Source organism: Oncorhynchus masou, unplaced genomic scaffold (genome assembly GCF_036934945.1).
Source record: "Oncorhynchus masou masou isolate Uvic2021 unplaced genomic scaffold, UVic_Omas_1.1 unplaced_scaffold_1338, whole genome shotgun sequence".
In the NCBI taxonomy this organism is placed as follows: Eukaryota; Metazoa; Chordata; class Actinopteri; order Salmoniformes; family Salmonidae; genus Oncorhynchus; species Oncorhynchus masou.
The window spans coordinates 92,665-107,740 of NW_027003261.1; the positions used below are offsets into that span (position 1 = coordinate 92,665).

At 48.3% G+C, this 15,076-nt stretch overlaps 1 protein-coding gene across 1 annotated transcript in view; it reads left to right on the forward strand.

Annotated features, from left to right (window-relative positions):
- Positions 1–14,822, forward strand: part of LOC135530416 (general transcription factor 3C polypeptide 1-like) — a gene marked incomplete at its 5' end in the record, with an annotated part of 106,889 nt that extends 92,067 nt beyond the window's left edge. Inside the window, 3 exon segments of the mRNA XM_064958749.1 lie at positions 4,345–4,786; positions 7,883–8,262; positions 14,013–14,822. Coding sequence (XP_064814821.1) covers positions 4,345–4,786; positions 7,883–8,262; positions 14,013–14,351 — 1,161 coding nt within the window.
- Between the last annotated feature and the right edge of the window lie 254 nt (positions 14,823–15,076).

Below are 15,076 nucleotides of genomic sequence, written 5' to 3' on the forward strand. Positions count from 1 at the left end.
GCACACTGAGACAGAACATACAGGTAGACACACTGAGACAGAACATACAGGTAGAGACACACTGAGACAGAACATACAGTTAGAGGCACACTGAGACAGAACATACAGGTAGAGGCACACTGAGACAGAACATACAGGTAGAGACACACTGAGACAGAACATACAGGTAGAGACACACTGAAACACACTGAGACAGAACATACAGGTAGAGACACACTGAGACAGAACATACAGGTAGAGACACACTGAGACAGAACATACAGGTAGAGACACACTGAGACAGAACATACAGGTAGAGACACACTGAGACAGAACATACAGGTAGAGACACACTGAAACAGAACATACAGGTAGAGACACACTGAGACAGAACAGACAGGTAGAGACACACTGAGACAGAACAGACAGGTAGAGACACACTGAGACAGAACATACAGGTAGAGACACACTGAGACAGAACATACAGGTAGAGACACACTGAGACAGAACAGACAGGTAGAGACACACTGAAACAGAACATACAGGTAGAGACACACTGAAACAGAACATACAGGTAGAGACACACTGAAACAGAACATACAGGTAGAGACACACTGAAACAGAACATACAGGTAGAGACACACTGAGACAGAACATACAGGTAGAGACACACTGAAACAGAACATACAGGTAGAGGCACACTGAGACAGAACATACAGGTAGAGACACACTGAGACAGAACATACAGGTAGAGACACACTGAAACACACTGAAACACACTGCTGAAACAGAACATACATGTAGATACACACTGAAACAGAACATACAGGTAGAGACACACTGAGACAGAACATACAGGTAGAGGCACACTGAGACAGAACATACAGGTAGAGGCACACTGAGACAGAACATACAGGTAGAGACACACTGAAACACACTGAGACAGAACATACAGGTAGAGACACACTGAGACAGAACATACAGGTAGAGACACACTGAGACAGAACATACAGGTAGAGACACACTGAAACACACTGAGACAGAACATACAGGTAGAGACACACTGAGACAGAACATACAGGTAGAGACACACTGAAACAGAACATACAGGTAGAGACACACTGAGACAGAACATACAGGTAGAGGCACACTGAGACAGAACATACAGGTAGAGACACACTGAAACACACTGAGACAGAACATACAGGTAGAGACACACTGAAACAGAACATACAGGTAGAGGCACACTGAAACAGAACATACAGGTAGAGGCACACTGAGACAGAACATACAGGTAGAGACACACTGAGACAGAACATACAGGTATAGACACACTGAGACAGAACAGACAGGTAGAGACACACTGAGACAGAACATACAGGTAGAGACACACTGAGACCGAACATACAGGTAGAGGCACACTGAGACAGAACATACAGGTAGAGGCACACTGAAACAGAACATACAGGTAGAGACACACTGAGACAGAACAGATAGGTAGAGACACACTGAGACAGAACAGACAGGTAGAGACACACTGAGACAGAACATACAGGTAGAGGCACACTGAGACAGAACATACAGGTAGAGACACACTGAAACACACTGAGACAGAACATACAGGTAGAGACACACTGAAACACACTGAAACAGAACATACAGGTAGAGACACACTGAAACACACTGAGACAGAACATACAGGTAGAGACACACTGAAACAGAACATACAGGTAGAGGCACACTGAAACAGAACATACAGGTAGAGACACACTGAGACAGAACATACAGGTAGAGACACACTGAGACAGAACATACAGGTAGAGACACACTGAAACACACTGAAACAGAACATACAGGTAGAGACACACTGAGACAGAACAGATAGGTAGAGACACACTGAGACAGAACAGACAGGTAGAGACACACTGAGACAGAACATACAGGTAGAGGCACACTGAGACAGAACATACAGGTAGAGACACACTGAAACACACTGAGACAGAACATACAGGTAGAGACACACTGAAACAGAACATACAGGTAGAGACACACTGAAACACACTGAGACAGAACATACAGGTAGAGACACACTGAAACAGAACATACAGGTAGAGGCACACTGAAACAGAACATACAGGTAGAGACACACTGAGACAGAACATACAGGTAGAGACACACTGAGACAGAACATACAGGTATAGACACACTGAGACAGAACAGACAGGTAGAGACACACTGAGACAGAACATACAGGTAGAGACACACTGAAACACACTGAAACAGAACATACAGGTAGAGACACACTGAGACAGAACAGATAGGTAGAGACACACTGAGACAGAACAGACAGGTAGAGACACACTGAGACAGAACATACAGGTAGAGGCACACTGAGACAGAACATACAGGTAGAGACACACTGAAACACACTGAGACAGAACATACAGGTAGAGACACACTGAAACACACTGAGACAGAACATACAGGTAGAGACACACTGAAACAGAACATACAGGTAGAGGCACACTGAAACAGAACATACAGGTAGAGGCACACTGAGACAGAACATACAGGTAGAGGCACACTGAGACAGAACATACAGGTAGAGGCACACTGAGACAGAACATACAGGTAGAGACACACTGAAACAGAACATACAGGTAGAGACACACTGAAACAGAACATACAGGTAGAGACACACTGAGACAGAACATACAGGTAGAGACACACTGAAACACACTGAAACACACTGCTGAAACAGAACATACAGGTAGAGACACACTGAAACAGAACATACAGGTAGAGACACACTGAGACACACTGCTGAAACAGAACATACAGGTAGAGACACACTGAGACAGAACATACAGGTAGAGACACACTGAGACAGAACATACAGGTAGAGACACACTGAGACAGAACATACAGGTAGAGACACACTGAGACAGAACATACAGGTAGAGACACACTGAGACAGAACATACAGGTAGAGACACACTGAAACACACTGAGACAGAACATACAGGTAGAGACACACTGAAACACACTGAAACAGAACATACAGGTAGAGACACACTGAAACACACTGAGACAGAACAGATAGGTAGAGACACACTGAAACAGAACATACAGGTAGAGGCACACTGAAACAGAACATACAGGTAGAGGCACACTGAGACAGAACATACAGGTAGAGGCACACTGAGACAGAACATACAGGTAGAGACACACTGAGACAGAACATACAGGTAGAGGCACACTGAGACAGAACATACAGGTAGAGACACACTGAAACAGAACATACAGGTAGAGACACACTGAAACAGAACATACAGGTAGAGAAACACTGAAACAGAACATACAGGTAGAGACACACTGAAACACACTGAAACACACTGCTGAAACAGAACATACAGGTAGAGGCACACTGAGACAGAACATACAGGTAGAGACACACTGAAACAGAACATACAGGTAGAGACACACTGAAACAGAACATACAGGTAGAGACACACTGAAACAGAACATACAGGTAGAGACACACTGAAACACACTGCTGAAACAGAACATACAGGTAGAGACACACTGAGACAGAACATACAGGTAGAGACACACTGAGACAGAACATACAGGTAGAGACACACTGAGACAGAACATACAGGTAGAGACACACTGAGACAGAACATACAGGTAGAGGCACACTGAGACAGAACATACAGGTAGAGACACACTGAAACACACTGAGACAGAACATACAGGTAGAGACACACTGAAACACACTGAAACAGAACATACAGGTAGAGACACACTGAAACACACTGAGACAGAACAGATAGGTAGAGACACACTGAAACAGAACATACAGGTAGAGGCACACTGAGACAGAACATACAGGTAGAGGCACACTGAGACAGAACATACAGGTAGAGGCACACTGAGACAGAACATACAGGTAGAGGCACACTGAGACAGAACATACAGGTAGAGACACACTGAAACAGAACATACAGGTAGAGACACACTGAAACAGAACATACAGGTAGAGAAACACTGAAACAGAACATACAGGTAGAGACACACTGAAACAGAACATACAGGTAGAGACACACTGAAACAGAACATACAGGTAGAGACACACTGAGACAGAACATACAGGTAGAGACACACTGAAACACACTGAAACACACTGCTGAAACAGAACATACAGGTAGAGACACACTGAAACACACTTTCATTTGGAGTTTGTCGTCTTTCTCTTTCCTTCCTGAAACACTCCTCCCTAATTGGTCTCCTTGCCTATCTATACTGAACCTCTGCTCTGTGATTGGTTCATGTGTCAATTTTCTCCTCTGTGATTGGCTGTAGGACTTGCTGGAGGAAGAGCTGGTGTTGGAGGTGGGAGGGAGCTCAGTGCGTCTGGTGTTACTGAGTCACGCGGGGCCCTGGCTACTGACCTCCACAGAGAGGCAGAGAGACCGGCCACACCAAGCCCAGCGAGGAGCCTCTGCCTTTGGGGACAGAAACCACCACAACCCCCTCCTCCGCAAGAGAAGAATGGTGGCCCCCAGAGAGCAGGAACCACGTAGTAAGAGAGGGAGAAGAGAAACACTGATGGAGGAAGAGGAGGTCGAGAAGAGGGAGGAGACACCGGAGGAAGAGGAGGAGAGGAAGAAGATGCAGCCTGAAGAGAAAGACAGGAACGAGACTGCAGAGGAGACATGGATGGAGAGAAGAGAGGAGGAGGAAGAGAAAGAAGAGAGGGTACAAGAGGGACCATCATCTACCATTGAGACAGAACAGAGCACAGGTGAGACCACAGCCGACCCCCGTTAACCAGACTACAGCTGACCCCCGTTAACCAGACTACAGCTGACCCCGTTAACCAGACTACAGCCGACCCCCGTTAACCAGACTACAGCCGACCCCCGTTAACCAGACTACAGCTGACCCCGTTAACCAGACTGCAGCTGACCCCGTTAACCAGACTACAGCTGACCCCGTTAACCAGACTACAGCTGAGACCCCGTTAACCAGACTACAGCTGACCCCCGTTAACCAGACTACAGCTGACCCCCGTTAACCAGACTACAGCTGACCCCGTTAACCAGACTACAGCTGACCCCCGTTAACCAGACTGCCTCTGACCCCGTTAACCAGACTGGAGCTGACCCCGTTAACCAGACTACAGCTGACCCCGTTAACCAGACTACAGCTGACCCCCGTTAACCAGACTACAGCTGACCCCCGTTAACCAGACTGGAGCTGACCCCCGTTAACCAGACTACAGCTGACCCCGTTAACCCGACTGCAGCTGACCCCGTTAACCAGACTGGAGCTGACCCCGTTAACCAGACTACAGCTGACCCCGTTAACCAGACTACAGCTGACCCCGTTAACCAGACTACAGCTGACCCCGTTAACCAGACTACAGCTGACCCCGTTAACCAGACTACAGCTGACCCCGTTAACCAGACTACAGCTGACCCGTTAACCAGACTACAGCTGACCCCGTTAACCAGACTACAGCTGACCCCCTTAACCAGACTGCAGCTGACCCCGTTAACCAGACTGGAGCTGACCCCGTTAACCAGACTACAGCCGACCCCCGTTAACCAGACTACAGCCGACCCCCGTTAACCAGACTACAGCTGACCACGTTAACCAGACTACAGCTGACCCCGTTAACCAGACTACAGCTGACCCCGTTAACCAGACTGCAGCTGACCCCGTTAACCAGACTACAGCTGACCCCGTTAACCAGACTACAGCTGACCCCGTTAACCAGACTACAGCTGACCCCGTTAACCAGACCGCCTCTGACCCCGTTAACCAGACCGCAGCTGACCCCGTTTACCAGACCGCAGCTGACCCCGTTAACCAGACTACAGCTGACCCCGTTAACCAGACCGCCTCTGACCCCGTTAACCAGACCGCCTCTGACCCCGTTAACCAGACCGCAGCTGACCCCGTTAACCAGACCGCCTCTGACCCCGTTAACCAGACTACAGCTGACCCCGTTAACCAGACCGCCTCTGACCCCGTTAACCAGACCGCAGCTGACCCCGTTAACCAGACCACAGCTGACCCTGTTAACCAGACTGCAGCTGACCCCGTTAACCAGACCGCCTCTGACCCCGTTAACCAGACCGCCTCTGACCCCCGTTAACCAGACCGCAGCTGACCCCGTTAACCAGACCGCAGCTGACCCCGTTAACCAGACCGCAGCTGACCCCGTTAACCAGACCGCAGCTGACCCCCGTTAACCAGACCGCAGCTGACCCCCGTTAACCAGACCGCAGCTGACCCCCGTTAACCAGACTGCAGCCGACCCCCGTTAACCAGACCGCAGCTGACCCCGTTAACCAGACCGCAGCTGACCCCCATTAACCAGACTACAGCTGACCCCCGTTAACCAGACTGCAGCTGACCCCCGTTAACCAGACTGCAGCTGACCCCGTTAACCAGACCGCAGCTGACCCCGTTAACCAGACCGCAGCTGACCCCCGTTAACCAGACCGCAGCTGACCCCCGTTAACCAGACCGCAGCTGACCCCGTTAACCCGACTGCAGCTGACCCCCGTTAACCCGACTGCAGCTGACCCCGTTAACCAGACCGCCTCTGACCCCGTTAACCAGACTACAGCTGACCCCGTTAACCAGACCGCCTCTGACCCCGTTAACCAGACCGCCTCTGACCCCGTTAACCAGACCGCAGCTGACCCCGTTAACCAGACCGCCTCTGACCCCGTTAACCAGACTACAGCTGACCCCGTTAACCAGACTACAGCTGACCCCGTTAACCAGACCGCCTCTGACCCCGTTAACCAGACCGCAGCTGACCCCGTTAACCAGACCACAGCTGACCCTGTTAACCAGACTGCAGCTGACCCCGTTAACCAGACCGCCTCTGACCCCGTTAACCAGACCGCCTCTGACCCCCGTTAACCAGACTGCAGCTGACCCCGTTAACCAGACCGCAGCTGACCCCGTTAACCAGACCGCAGCTGACCCCGTTAACCAGACCGCAGCTGACCCCGTTAACCAGACCGCAGCTGACCCCGTTAACCAGACTGCAGCCGACCCCGTTAACCAGACCGCAGCTGACCCCGTTAACCAGACCGCAGCTGACCCCGTTAACCAGACTACAGCTGACCCCGTTAACCAGACTGCAGCTGACCCCGTTAACCAGACTGCAGCTGACCCCGTTAACCAGACGCAGCTGACCCCGTTAACCAGACCGCAGCTGACCCCGTTAACCAGACCGCAGCTGACCCCGTTAACCCGACTGCAGCTGACCCCGTTAACCCGACTGCAGCTGACCCCCGTTAACCCGACTGCAGCTGACCCCCGTTAACCAGACTGCAGCTGACCCCGTTAACCAGACTACAGCTGACCCCCGTTAACCAGACTACAGCTGACCCCCGTTAACCAGACTACAGCTGACCCCCGTTAACCAGACTACAGCTGACCCCGTTAACCAGACTACAGCTGACCCCGTTAACCAGACTACAGCTGACCCCGTTAACCAGACTACAGCTGACCCCCGTTAACCAGACTACAGCTGACCCCGTTAACCAGACTACAGCTGACCCCGTTAACCAGACTACAGCTGACCCCGTTAACCAGACTACAGCTGACCCCGTTAACCAGACTACAGCTGACCCGTTAACCAGACTACAGCTGACCACGTTAACCAGACTACAGCTGACCCCGTTAACCAGACTACAGCTGACCCCGTTAACCAGACTACAGCTGACCCCGTTAACCAGACTACAGCTGACCCCGTTAACCAGACTACAGCTGACCCCGTTAACCAGACTGCAGCTGACCCCCGTTAACCAGACTACAGCTGACCCCCGATCTATTGACCTGTGTGTTTCATCGTGTTTTTTATTTTCCTCAGAGGGCGACGGCGAGAAGCCATTTTCATCTCTAGCCGAGGAAGAGGATGGTGAAGCTCGCGGACTGCCCGAGGAAGAGGATGGTGACGCTAGCGGACTGCGCGAGGAAGAGGATGGTGAAGCTCGCGGACTGCCCGAGGAAGAGGATGGTGACGCTAGCGGACTGCGCGAGGAAGAGAACGACAGCGGCGGTGTGTGTGACGTGTCGTTCGTCAGTCGTCCGTGGCGTATCGTGGACGGCAGTCTGAACAGGCCGGTGTGTAAAGGCATGCTGGACGCTGTCCTCTACCACATCATGACCCGGCCTGGTTTACCAGAACACGTCTTACTGGAACACTACAGAGGGGTCTTGCAGCCAGTGGTGGTACTGGACCTCGTGCAGGTAGGAAGGACAACCACACTGGGGCGGTGCACAGACCTTTGGTGGGGCAGCTGATAAAAATATATATATAGATACTTTACCGTCATACCATTCAACAGCATTCCCAAAAATTAAACCTCATTCCATTCAACAGCATTCCCCCCAAAATTAAACCTCATTCCATTCAACAGCGTTCCCAAAAATTAAACCTCATTCCATTCAACAGCATTCCATTCAACAGCATTCCCCAAAAATTAAACCTCATTCCATTCAACAGCGTTCCCCAAAATTAAACCTCATTCCATTCAACAGCATTCCCCCCAAAATTAAACCTCATTCCATTCAACAGCGTTCCCCAAAATTAAACCTCATTCCATTCAACAGCATTCCCCCCAAAATTAAACCTCATTCTATTCAACAGCATTCCCCAAAATTAAACCTCATTCCATTCAACAGCATTCCCCCCAAAATTAAACCTCATTCTATTCAACAGCATTCCCCCAAAATTAAACCTCATTCCATTCAACAGCATCCCCCCAAAATTAAACCTCATTCCATTCAACAGCGTTCCCAAAAATGAAACCTCATTCCATTCAACAGCGTTCCCCAAAAATCAAACCTCATTCTATTCAACAGCATTCCCCAAAATTACACCTCATTCCATTCAACAGCATTCCCAAAAATTAAACCTCATTCCATTCAACAGCGTTCCCCAAAATTAAACCTCATTCCATTCAACAGCATTCCCCCCAAAATTAAACCTCATTCTATTCAACAGCATTCCCCAAAATTAAACCTCATTCTATTCAACAGCATTCCCAAAAATTAAACCTCATTCCATTCAACAGCATTCCCCAAAATTAAACCTCATTCTATTCAACAGCATTCCCAAAAATTAAACCTCATTCCATTCAACAGCATTCCCCAAAATTAAACCTCATTCTATTCAACAGCATTCCCAAAAATTAAACCTCATTCCATTCAACAGCATTCCTGAAAATTAAACCTCATTCTATTCAACAGCATTCCCCAAAAATTAAACCTCATTCTATTTAACAGTATTCCCAAAAATTAAACCTCATTCCATTCAACAGCGTTCCCCAAAATTAAACCTCATTCCATTCAACAGCGTTCCCCAAAATTAAACCTCATTCCATTCAACAGCATTCCCAAAAATTAAACCTCATTCCATTCAACAGCATTCCCCAAAATTAAACCTCATTCCATTCAACAGCATTCCCCAAAAATTAAACCTCATTCCATTCAACAGCATTCCCCATAATTAAACCTCATTCCATTCAACAGCATTCCCAAAAATTAAACCTCATTCTATTCAACAGCATTCCCAAAAATTAAACCTCATTCTATTCAACAGCATTCCCAAAAATTAAACCTCATTCTATTCAACAGCATTCCCAAAAATTAAACCTCATTCCATTCAACAGCATTCCCAAAAATTAAACCTCATTCCATTCAACAGCATTCCCAAAAATTAAACCTCATTCCATTCAACAGCATTCCCCAAAAATTAAACCTCATTCCATTCAACAGCATTCCCCCAAAATTAAACCTCATTCTATTCAACAGCATTCCCAAAAATTAAACCTCATTCCATTCAACAGCATTCCCCAAAAATTAAATCTCATTCCATTCAACAGCATTCCCCAAAATTAAACCTCATTCCATTCAACAGCATTCCCAAAATTAAACCTCATTCTATTCAACAGCATTCCCAAAATTAAACCTCATTCCATTCAACAGCATTCCCAAAATTAAACCTCATTCCATTCAACAGCATTCCCAAAAATTAAACCTCATTCTATTCAACAGCATTCCCAAAAATTAAACCTCATTCCATTCAACAGCATTCCCAAAAATTAAACCTCATTCTATTCAACAGCATTCCCAAAAATTAAACCTCATTCCATTCAACAGCATTCCCAAAAATTAAACCTCATTCCATTCAACAGCATTCCCCAAAATTAAACCTCATTCCATTCAACAGCATTCCCCAAAATTAAACCTCATTCTATTTAACAGTATTCCCAAAAATTAAACCTCATTCTATTCAACAGCATTCCCAAAAATTAAACCTCATTCTATTCAACAGCATTCCCAAAAATTAAACCTCATTCTATTCAACAGCATTCCCAAAAATTAAACCTCATTCCATTCAACAGCATTCCCCAAAAATTAAACCTCATTCCATTCAACAGCATTCCCCCAAAATTAAACCTCATTCTATTCAACAGCATTCCCAAAAATTAAACCTCATTCCATTCAACAGCATTCCCCAAAAATTAAACCTCATTCCATTCAACAGCATTCCCCCAAAATTAAACCTCATTCCATTCAACAGCATTCCCAAAAATTAAACCTCATTCTATTCAACAGCATTCCCAAAAATTAAACCTCATTCCATTCAACAGCATTCCCAAAAATTAAACCTCATTCCATTCAACAGCATTCCCAAAAATTAAACCTCATTCCATTCAACAGCATTCCCCAAAAATTAAACCTCATTCTATTTAACAGCATTCCCAAAAATTAAACCTCATTCTATTCAACAGCATTCCCCCAAAATTAAACCTCATTCTATTCAACAGCATTCCCCCAAAATTAAACCTCATTCCATTCAACAGCATTCCCAAAAATTAAACCTCATTCCATTCAACAGCATTCCCAAAAATGAAACCTCATTCCATTCAACAGCATTCCCCAAAATTAAACCTCATTCCATTCAACAGCATTCCCCAAAATTAAACCTCATTCTATTCAACAGCATTCCCAAAAATTAAACCTCATTCTATTCAACAGCATTCCCCAAAATTAAACCTCATTCCATTCAACAGCATTCCTGGGATGTATGCTAGATCATCGGGGATGTAGGCTAGAGCAGCTGATCATCGGGGATGTAGGCTAGATCAGCTGATCATCGGGGATGTAGGCTAGATCAGCTGGGATGTAGGCTAGATCAGCTGGGATGTAGACTAGATCAGCTGATCATCGGGGATGTAGGCTAGATCAGCTGATCAGCGGGGATGTAGACTAGATCAGCTGATCATCGGGGATGTAGGCTAGATCAGCTGATCAGCTGGGATGTAGACTAGATCATCGGGGATGTAGGCTAGAGCAGCTGATCATCGGGGATGTAGGCTAGATCAGCTGATCATCGGGGATGTAGGCTAGATCAGCTGGGATGTAGGCTAGATCAGCTGGGATGTAGACTAGATCAGCTGATCATCGGGGATGTAGGCTAGATCAGCTGATCAGCGGGGATGTAGACTAGATCAGCTGATCATCGGGGATGTAGGCTAGATCAGCTGATCAGCGGGGATGTAGACTAGATCAGCTGGGATGTAGACTAGATCAGCTGGGATGTAGACTAGATCAGCTGGGATGTAGACTAGATCAGCTGGGATGTAGACTAGATCAGCTGGGATGTAGACTAGATCAGCTGATCATCGGGGATGTAGACTAGATCAGCTGATCATCGGGGATGTAGGCTAGATCAGCTGATCATCGGGGATGTAGGCTAGATCAGCTGATCATCGGGGATGTAGGCTAGATCATCGGGATGTAGGCTAGATCAGCTGATCATCGGGGATGTAGACTAGATCAGCTGTGATGTAGGCTAGATCATCGGGATGTAGGCTAGATCAGCTGATCATCGGGGATGTAGGCTAGATCAGCTGGGATGTAGACTAGATCAGCTGGGATGTAGGCTAGATCAGCTGATCATCGGGAATGTAGGCTAGATCAGCTGGGATGTAGACTAGATCAGCTGGGATGTAGACTAGATCAGCTGATCATCGGGGATGTAGGCTAGATCAGCTGATCATCGGGGATGTAGGCTAGATCAGCTGATCATCGGGATGTAGGCTAGATCAGCTGATCAGCTGGGATGTATGCTAGATCATCGGGGATGTAGGCTAGATCATCGGGGTGTAGGCTAGATCATCGGGGGTGTAGGCTAGATCATCGGGGGTGTAGGCTAGATCAGCTGATCAGCTGGGATGTATGCTAGATCATCGGGGATGTAGGCTAGATCATCGGGGATGTAGACTAGATCAGCTGATCATCGGGGGTGTAGGCTAGATCATCGGGGATGTAGGCTAGATCAGCTGATCATCGGGGGTGTAGACTAGATCAGCTGATCATCGGGGATGTCATAAGGTGAATTCACCAATTTGTAAGTCGCTCTGGATAAGAGCGTCTGCCAAATGACTTAAATGTAATGTAATGGATGTAGACTAGATCATCGGGGGTGTAGACTAGATCATCGGGGGTGTAGACTAGATCATCGGGGGTGTAGACTAGATCATCGGGGGTGTAGACTAGATCATCGGGGATGTAGGCTAGATCATCGGGGGTGTAGGCTAGATCATCGGGGGTGTAGGCTAGATCATCGGGGGTGTAGGCTAGATCATCGGGGGTGTAGGCTAGATCAGCTGGGATGTAGGCTAGATCAGCTGATCATTGACTTCAAGGTTGAGTTCATTACAAAATAGTTATTGTTTGAATGGCAATTTGTTGCATTTAAAATGACAAAATAGAATTATATACAACAGAGGAAAGGTAAGTAACTACCCGCTCTATCACAGCTGCTGACATCACCAGTACTGGTCAGGTTCACTCATGTTCATCTCTCCCTCTTCTTCCTTGCACAACTCTCCCCGTCCCACCTCTCCTGCTCCTCTCCCTGTCCCTCCTCTCCTGCTCCTCTCCCTGTCCCTCCTCTCCTGCTCCTCTCCCTGTCCCTCCTCTCCTGCTCCTCTCCCTGTCCCTCCTCTCCTGCTCCTCTCCCTGTCCCTCCTCTCCTGCTCCTCTCCCTGTCCCTCCTCTCCTGCTCCTCTCCCTGTCCCTCCTCTCCTGCTCCTCTCCCTGTCCCTCCTCTCCTGCTCCTCTCCCTGTCCCTCCTCTCCTGCTCCTCTCCCTGTCCCTCCTCTGTTCCTGCTCCTCTCCCTGTCCCTCCTCTGTTCCTGCTCCTCTCCCTGTTCCTCCTCTCCTGCTCCTCTCCCCGTCCCTCCTCTCTCCTGCTCCTCTCCCTGTCCCTCCTCTGTTCCTGCTCCTCTCCCTGTCCCTCCTCTCCTGCTCCTCTCCCCGTCCCTCCTCTGTTCCTGCTCCTCTCCCTGTCCCTCCTCTGTTCCTGCTCCTCTCCCTGTCCCTCCTCTGTTCCTGCTCCTCTCCCTGTTCCTCCTCTGTTCCTGCTCCTCTCCCTGTCCCTCCTCTCCTGCTCCTCTCCCCGTCCCTCCTCTGTTCCTGCTCCTCTCCCTGTCCCTCCTCTGTTCCTGCTCCTCTCCCTGTCCCTCCTCTGTTCCTGCTCCTCTCCCTGTCCCTCCTCTGTTCCTGCTCCTCTCCCTGTTCCTCCTCTGTTCCTGCTCCTCTCCCTGTCCCTCCTCTCCTGCTCCTCGTCCCTCCTCTCTCCTGCTCCTCTCCCCGTCCCTCCTCTCCCCGTCCCTCCTCTCCTGCTCCTCTCCTCGTCCCTCCTCTCCTGCTCCTCTTCCGTCCCTCCTCTCCTGCTCCTCTTCCCGTCCCTCCTCTGCTCCTCCTCTCCTCCTCCCCTCCCCGTCCCTCCTCTCCTGCTCCTCTCCCCGTCCCTCCTCTCCTGCTCCTCTCCCTGTCCCTCCTCTCCTGCTCCTCTCTCCTCCCCTCCCCGTCCCTCCTCTCCTGCTCCTCTACCCGTCCCTCCTCTCCTGCTCCTCTACCCGTCCCTCCTCTCCTGCTCCTCTCCCCATCCCCCCTCTGCTCCTCCTCTCTCCTCCCCTCAGGCCCTCGTTGAGTTGGGCTGTATCAAGAAGAAGTACGTGACCAGACGTCCCAAACCCTCCCTCTTCTCCCGTCCAGCCGCCGTCCTCATGGTGGGGGAGGAGAGAGAGGGAGAGACGGGGGTGAGGCTGGAGGAGACGGGGGTGAGGCTGGAGGAGACGGGGGTGAGGCTGGAGGAGACGGGGGTGAGGCCGGAGGAGACGGGGGTGAGGCTGGAGGAGACGGCCACTGTGTTCTATGAGCCGACCATCGACTGTTGTCTGCGTCTAGGACCGGTTTTACCCCATGAAAACAACTGGAACCAGTGGGTCCAGTTCGCACAACATGAGAACAAACAGTAAGGACTGGAGTTAAAAACTGATCTGGGTTCTAATTCTTTCGTACACGCTGTAGTGAAACGTTTTTACTCTGAAAATGTTTTTGCGACAAAAAAAGTTTATATTGTGAAAAATGAAAGTTAGTCCCAGGCCGTTTCGTTCCCTTTGATTCTGTTTGGTTCCATTGAGTTGTTAGTGGATACACACCAGGACTGCTAGGGGACAGGAGTTTTACTTGATCATGTTTAATAGGCCCAGGAGTTTCTTCACAGTGGTTAACCCAAAGGTCTTTACTTCTGACTCTTACCGGACAGCAAGATTAGATTTTAGCTATAAAACAAATGATGTTTAGTTTCAGTTGTAGTGACACAGAGCTCTGGGAATTAGTTTCACGTCTTAGATGTCCTTTCATTGGGGAGAACCTGTTATGGTTTCATTTCAGTTTTGTTATTGTTTTCTTGAAAGTGTGATTTAATAAAAATTCAAATCGTGAAATGAGACTTTGATGCTTTTTTTAATCTAAGATGAAACAAATTATTTGGTTTATTTTTTAAAAGAGAGAACAAGTCACTTTGTTTTATGGTTTGTCAACATGCACACCTGTAAAATCACTATTCAATACATTTGAATAACTTCATGTTTTCAGTTTATTCAGCATGAAAAGTATATTGTTGCTGGTTCAGTAACCAGCCCTGTTGCTGGGTCAGTAACCAGCCCTGTTGCTGGGTCAGTAACCAGCCCTGTTGCTG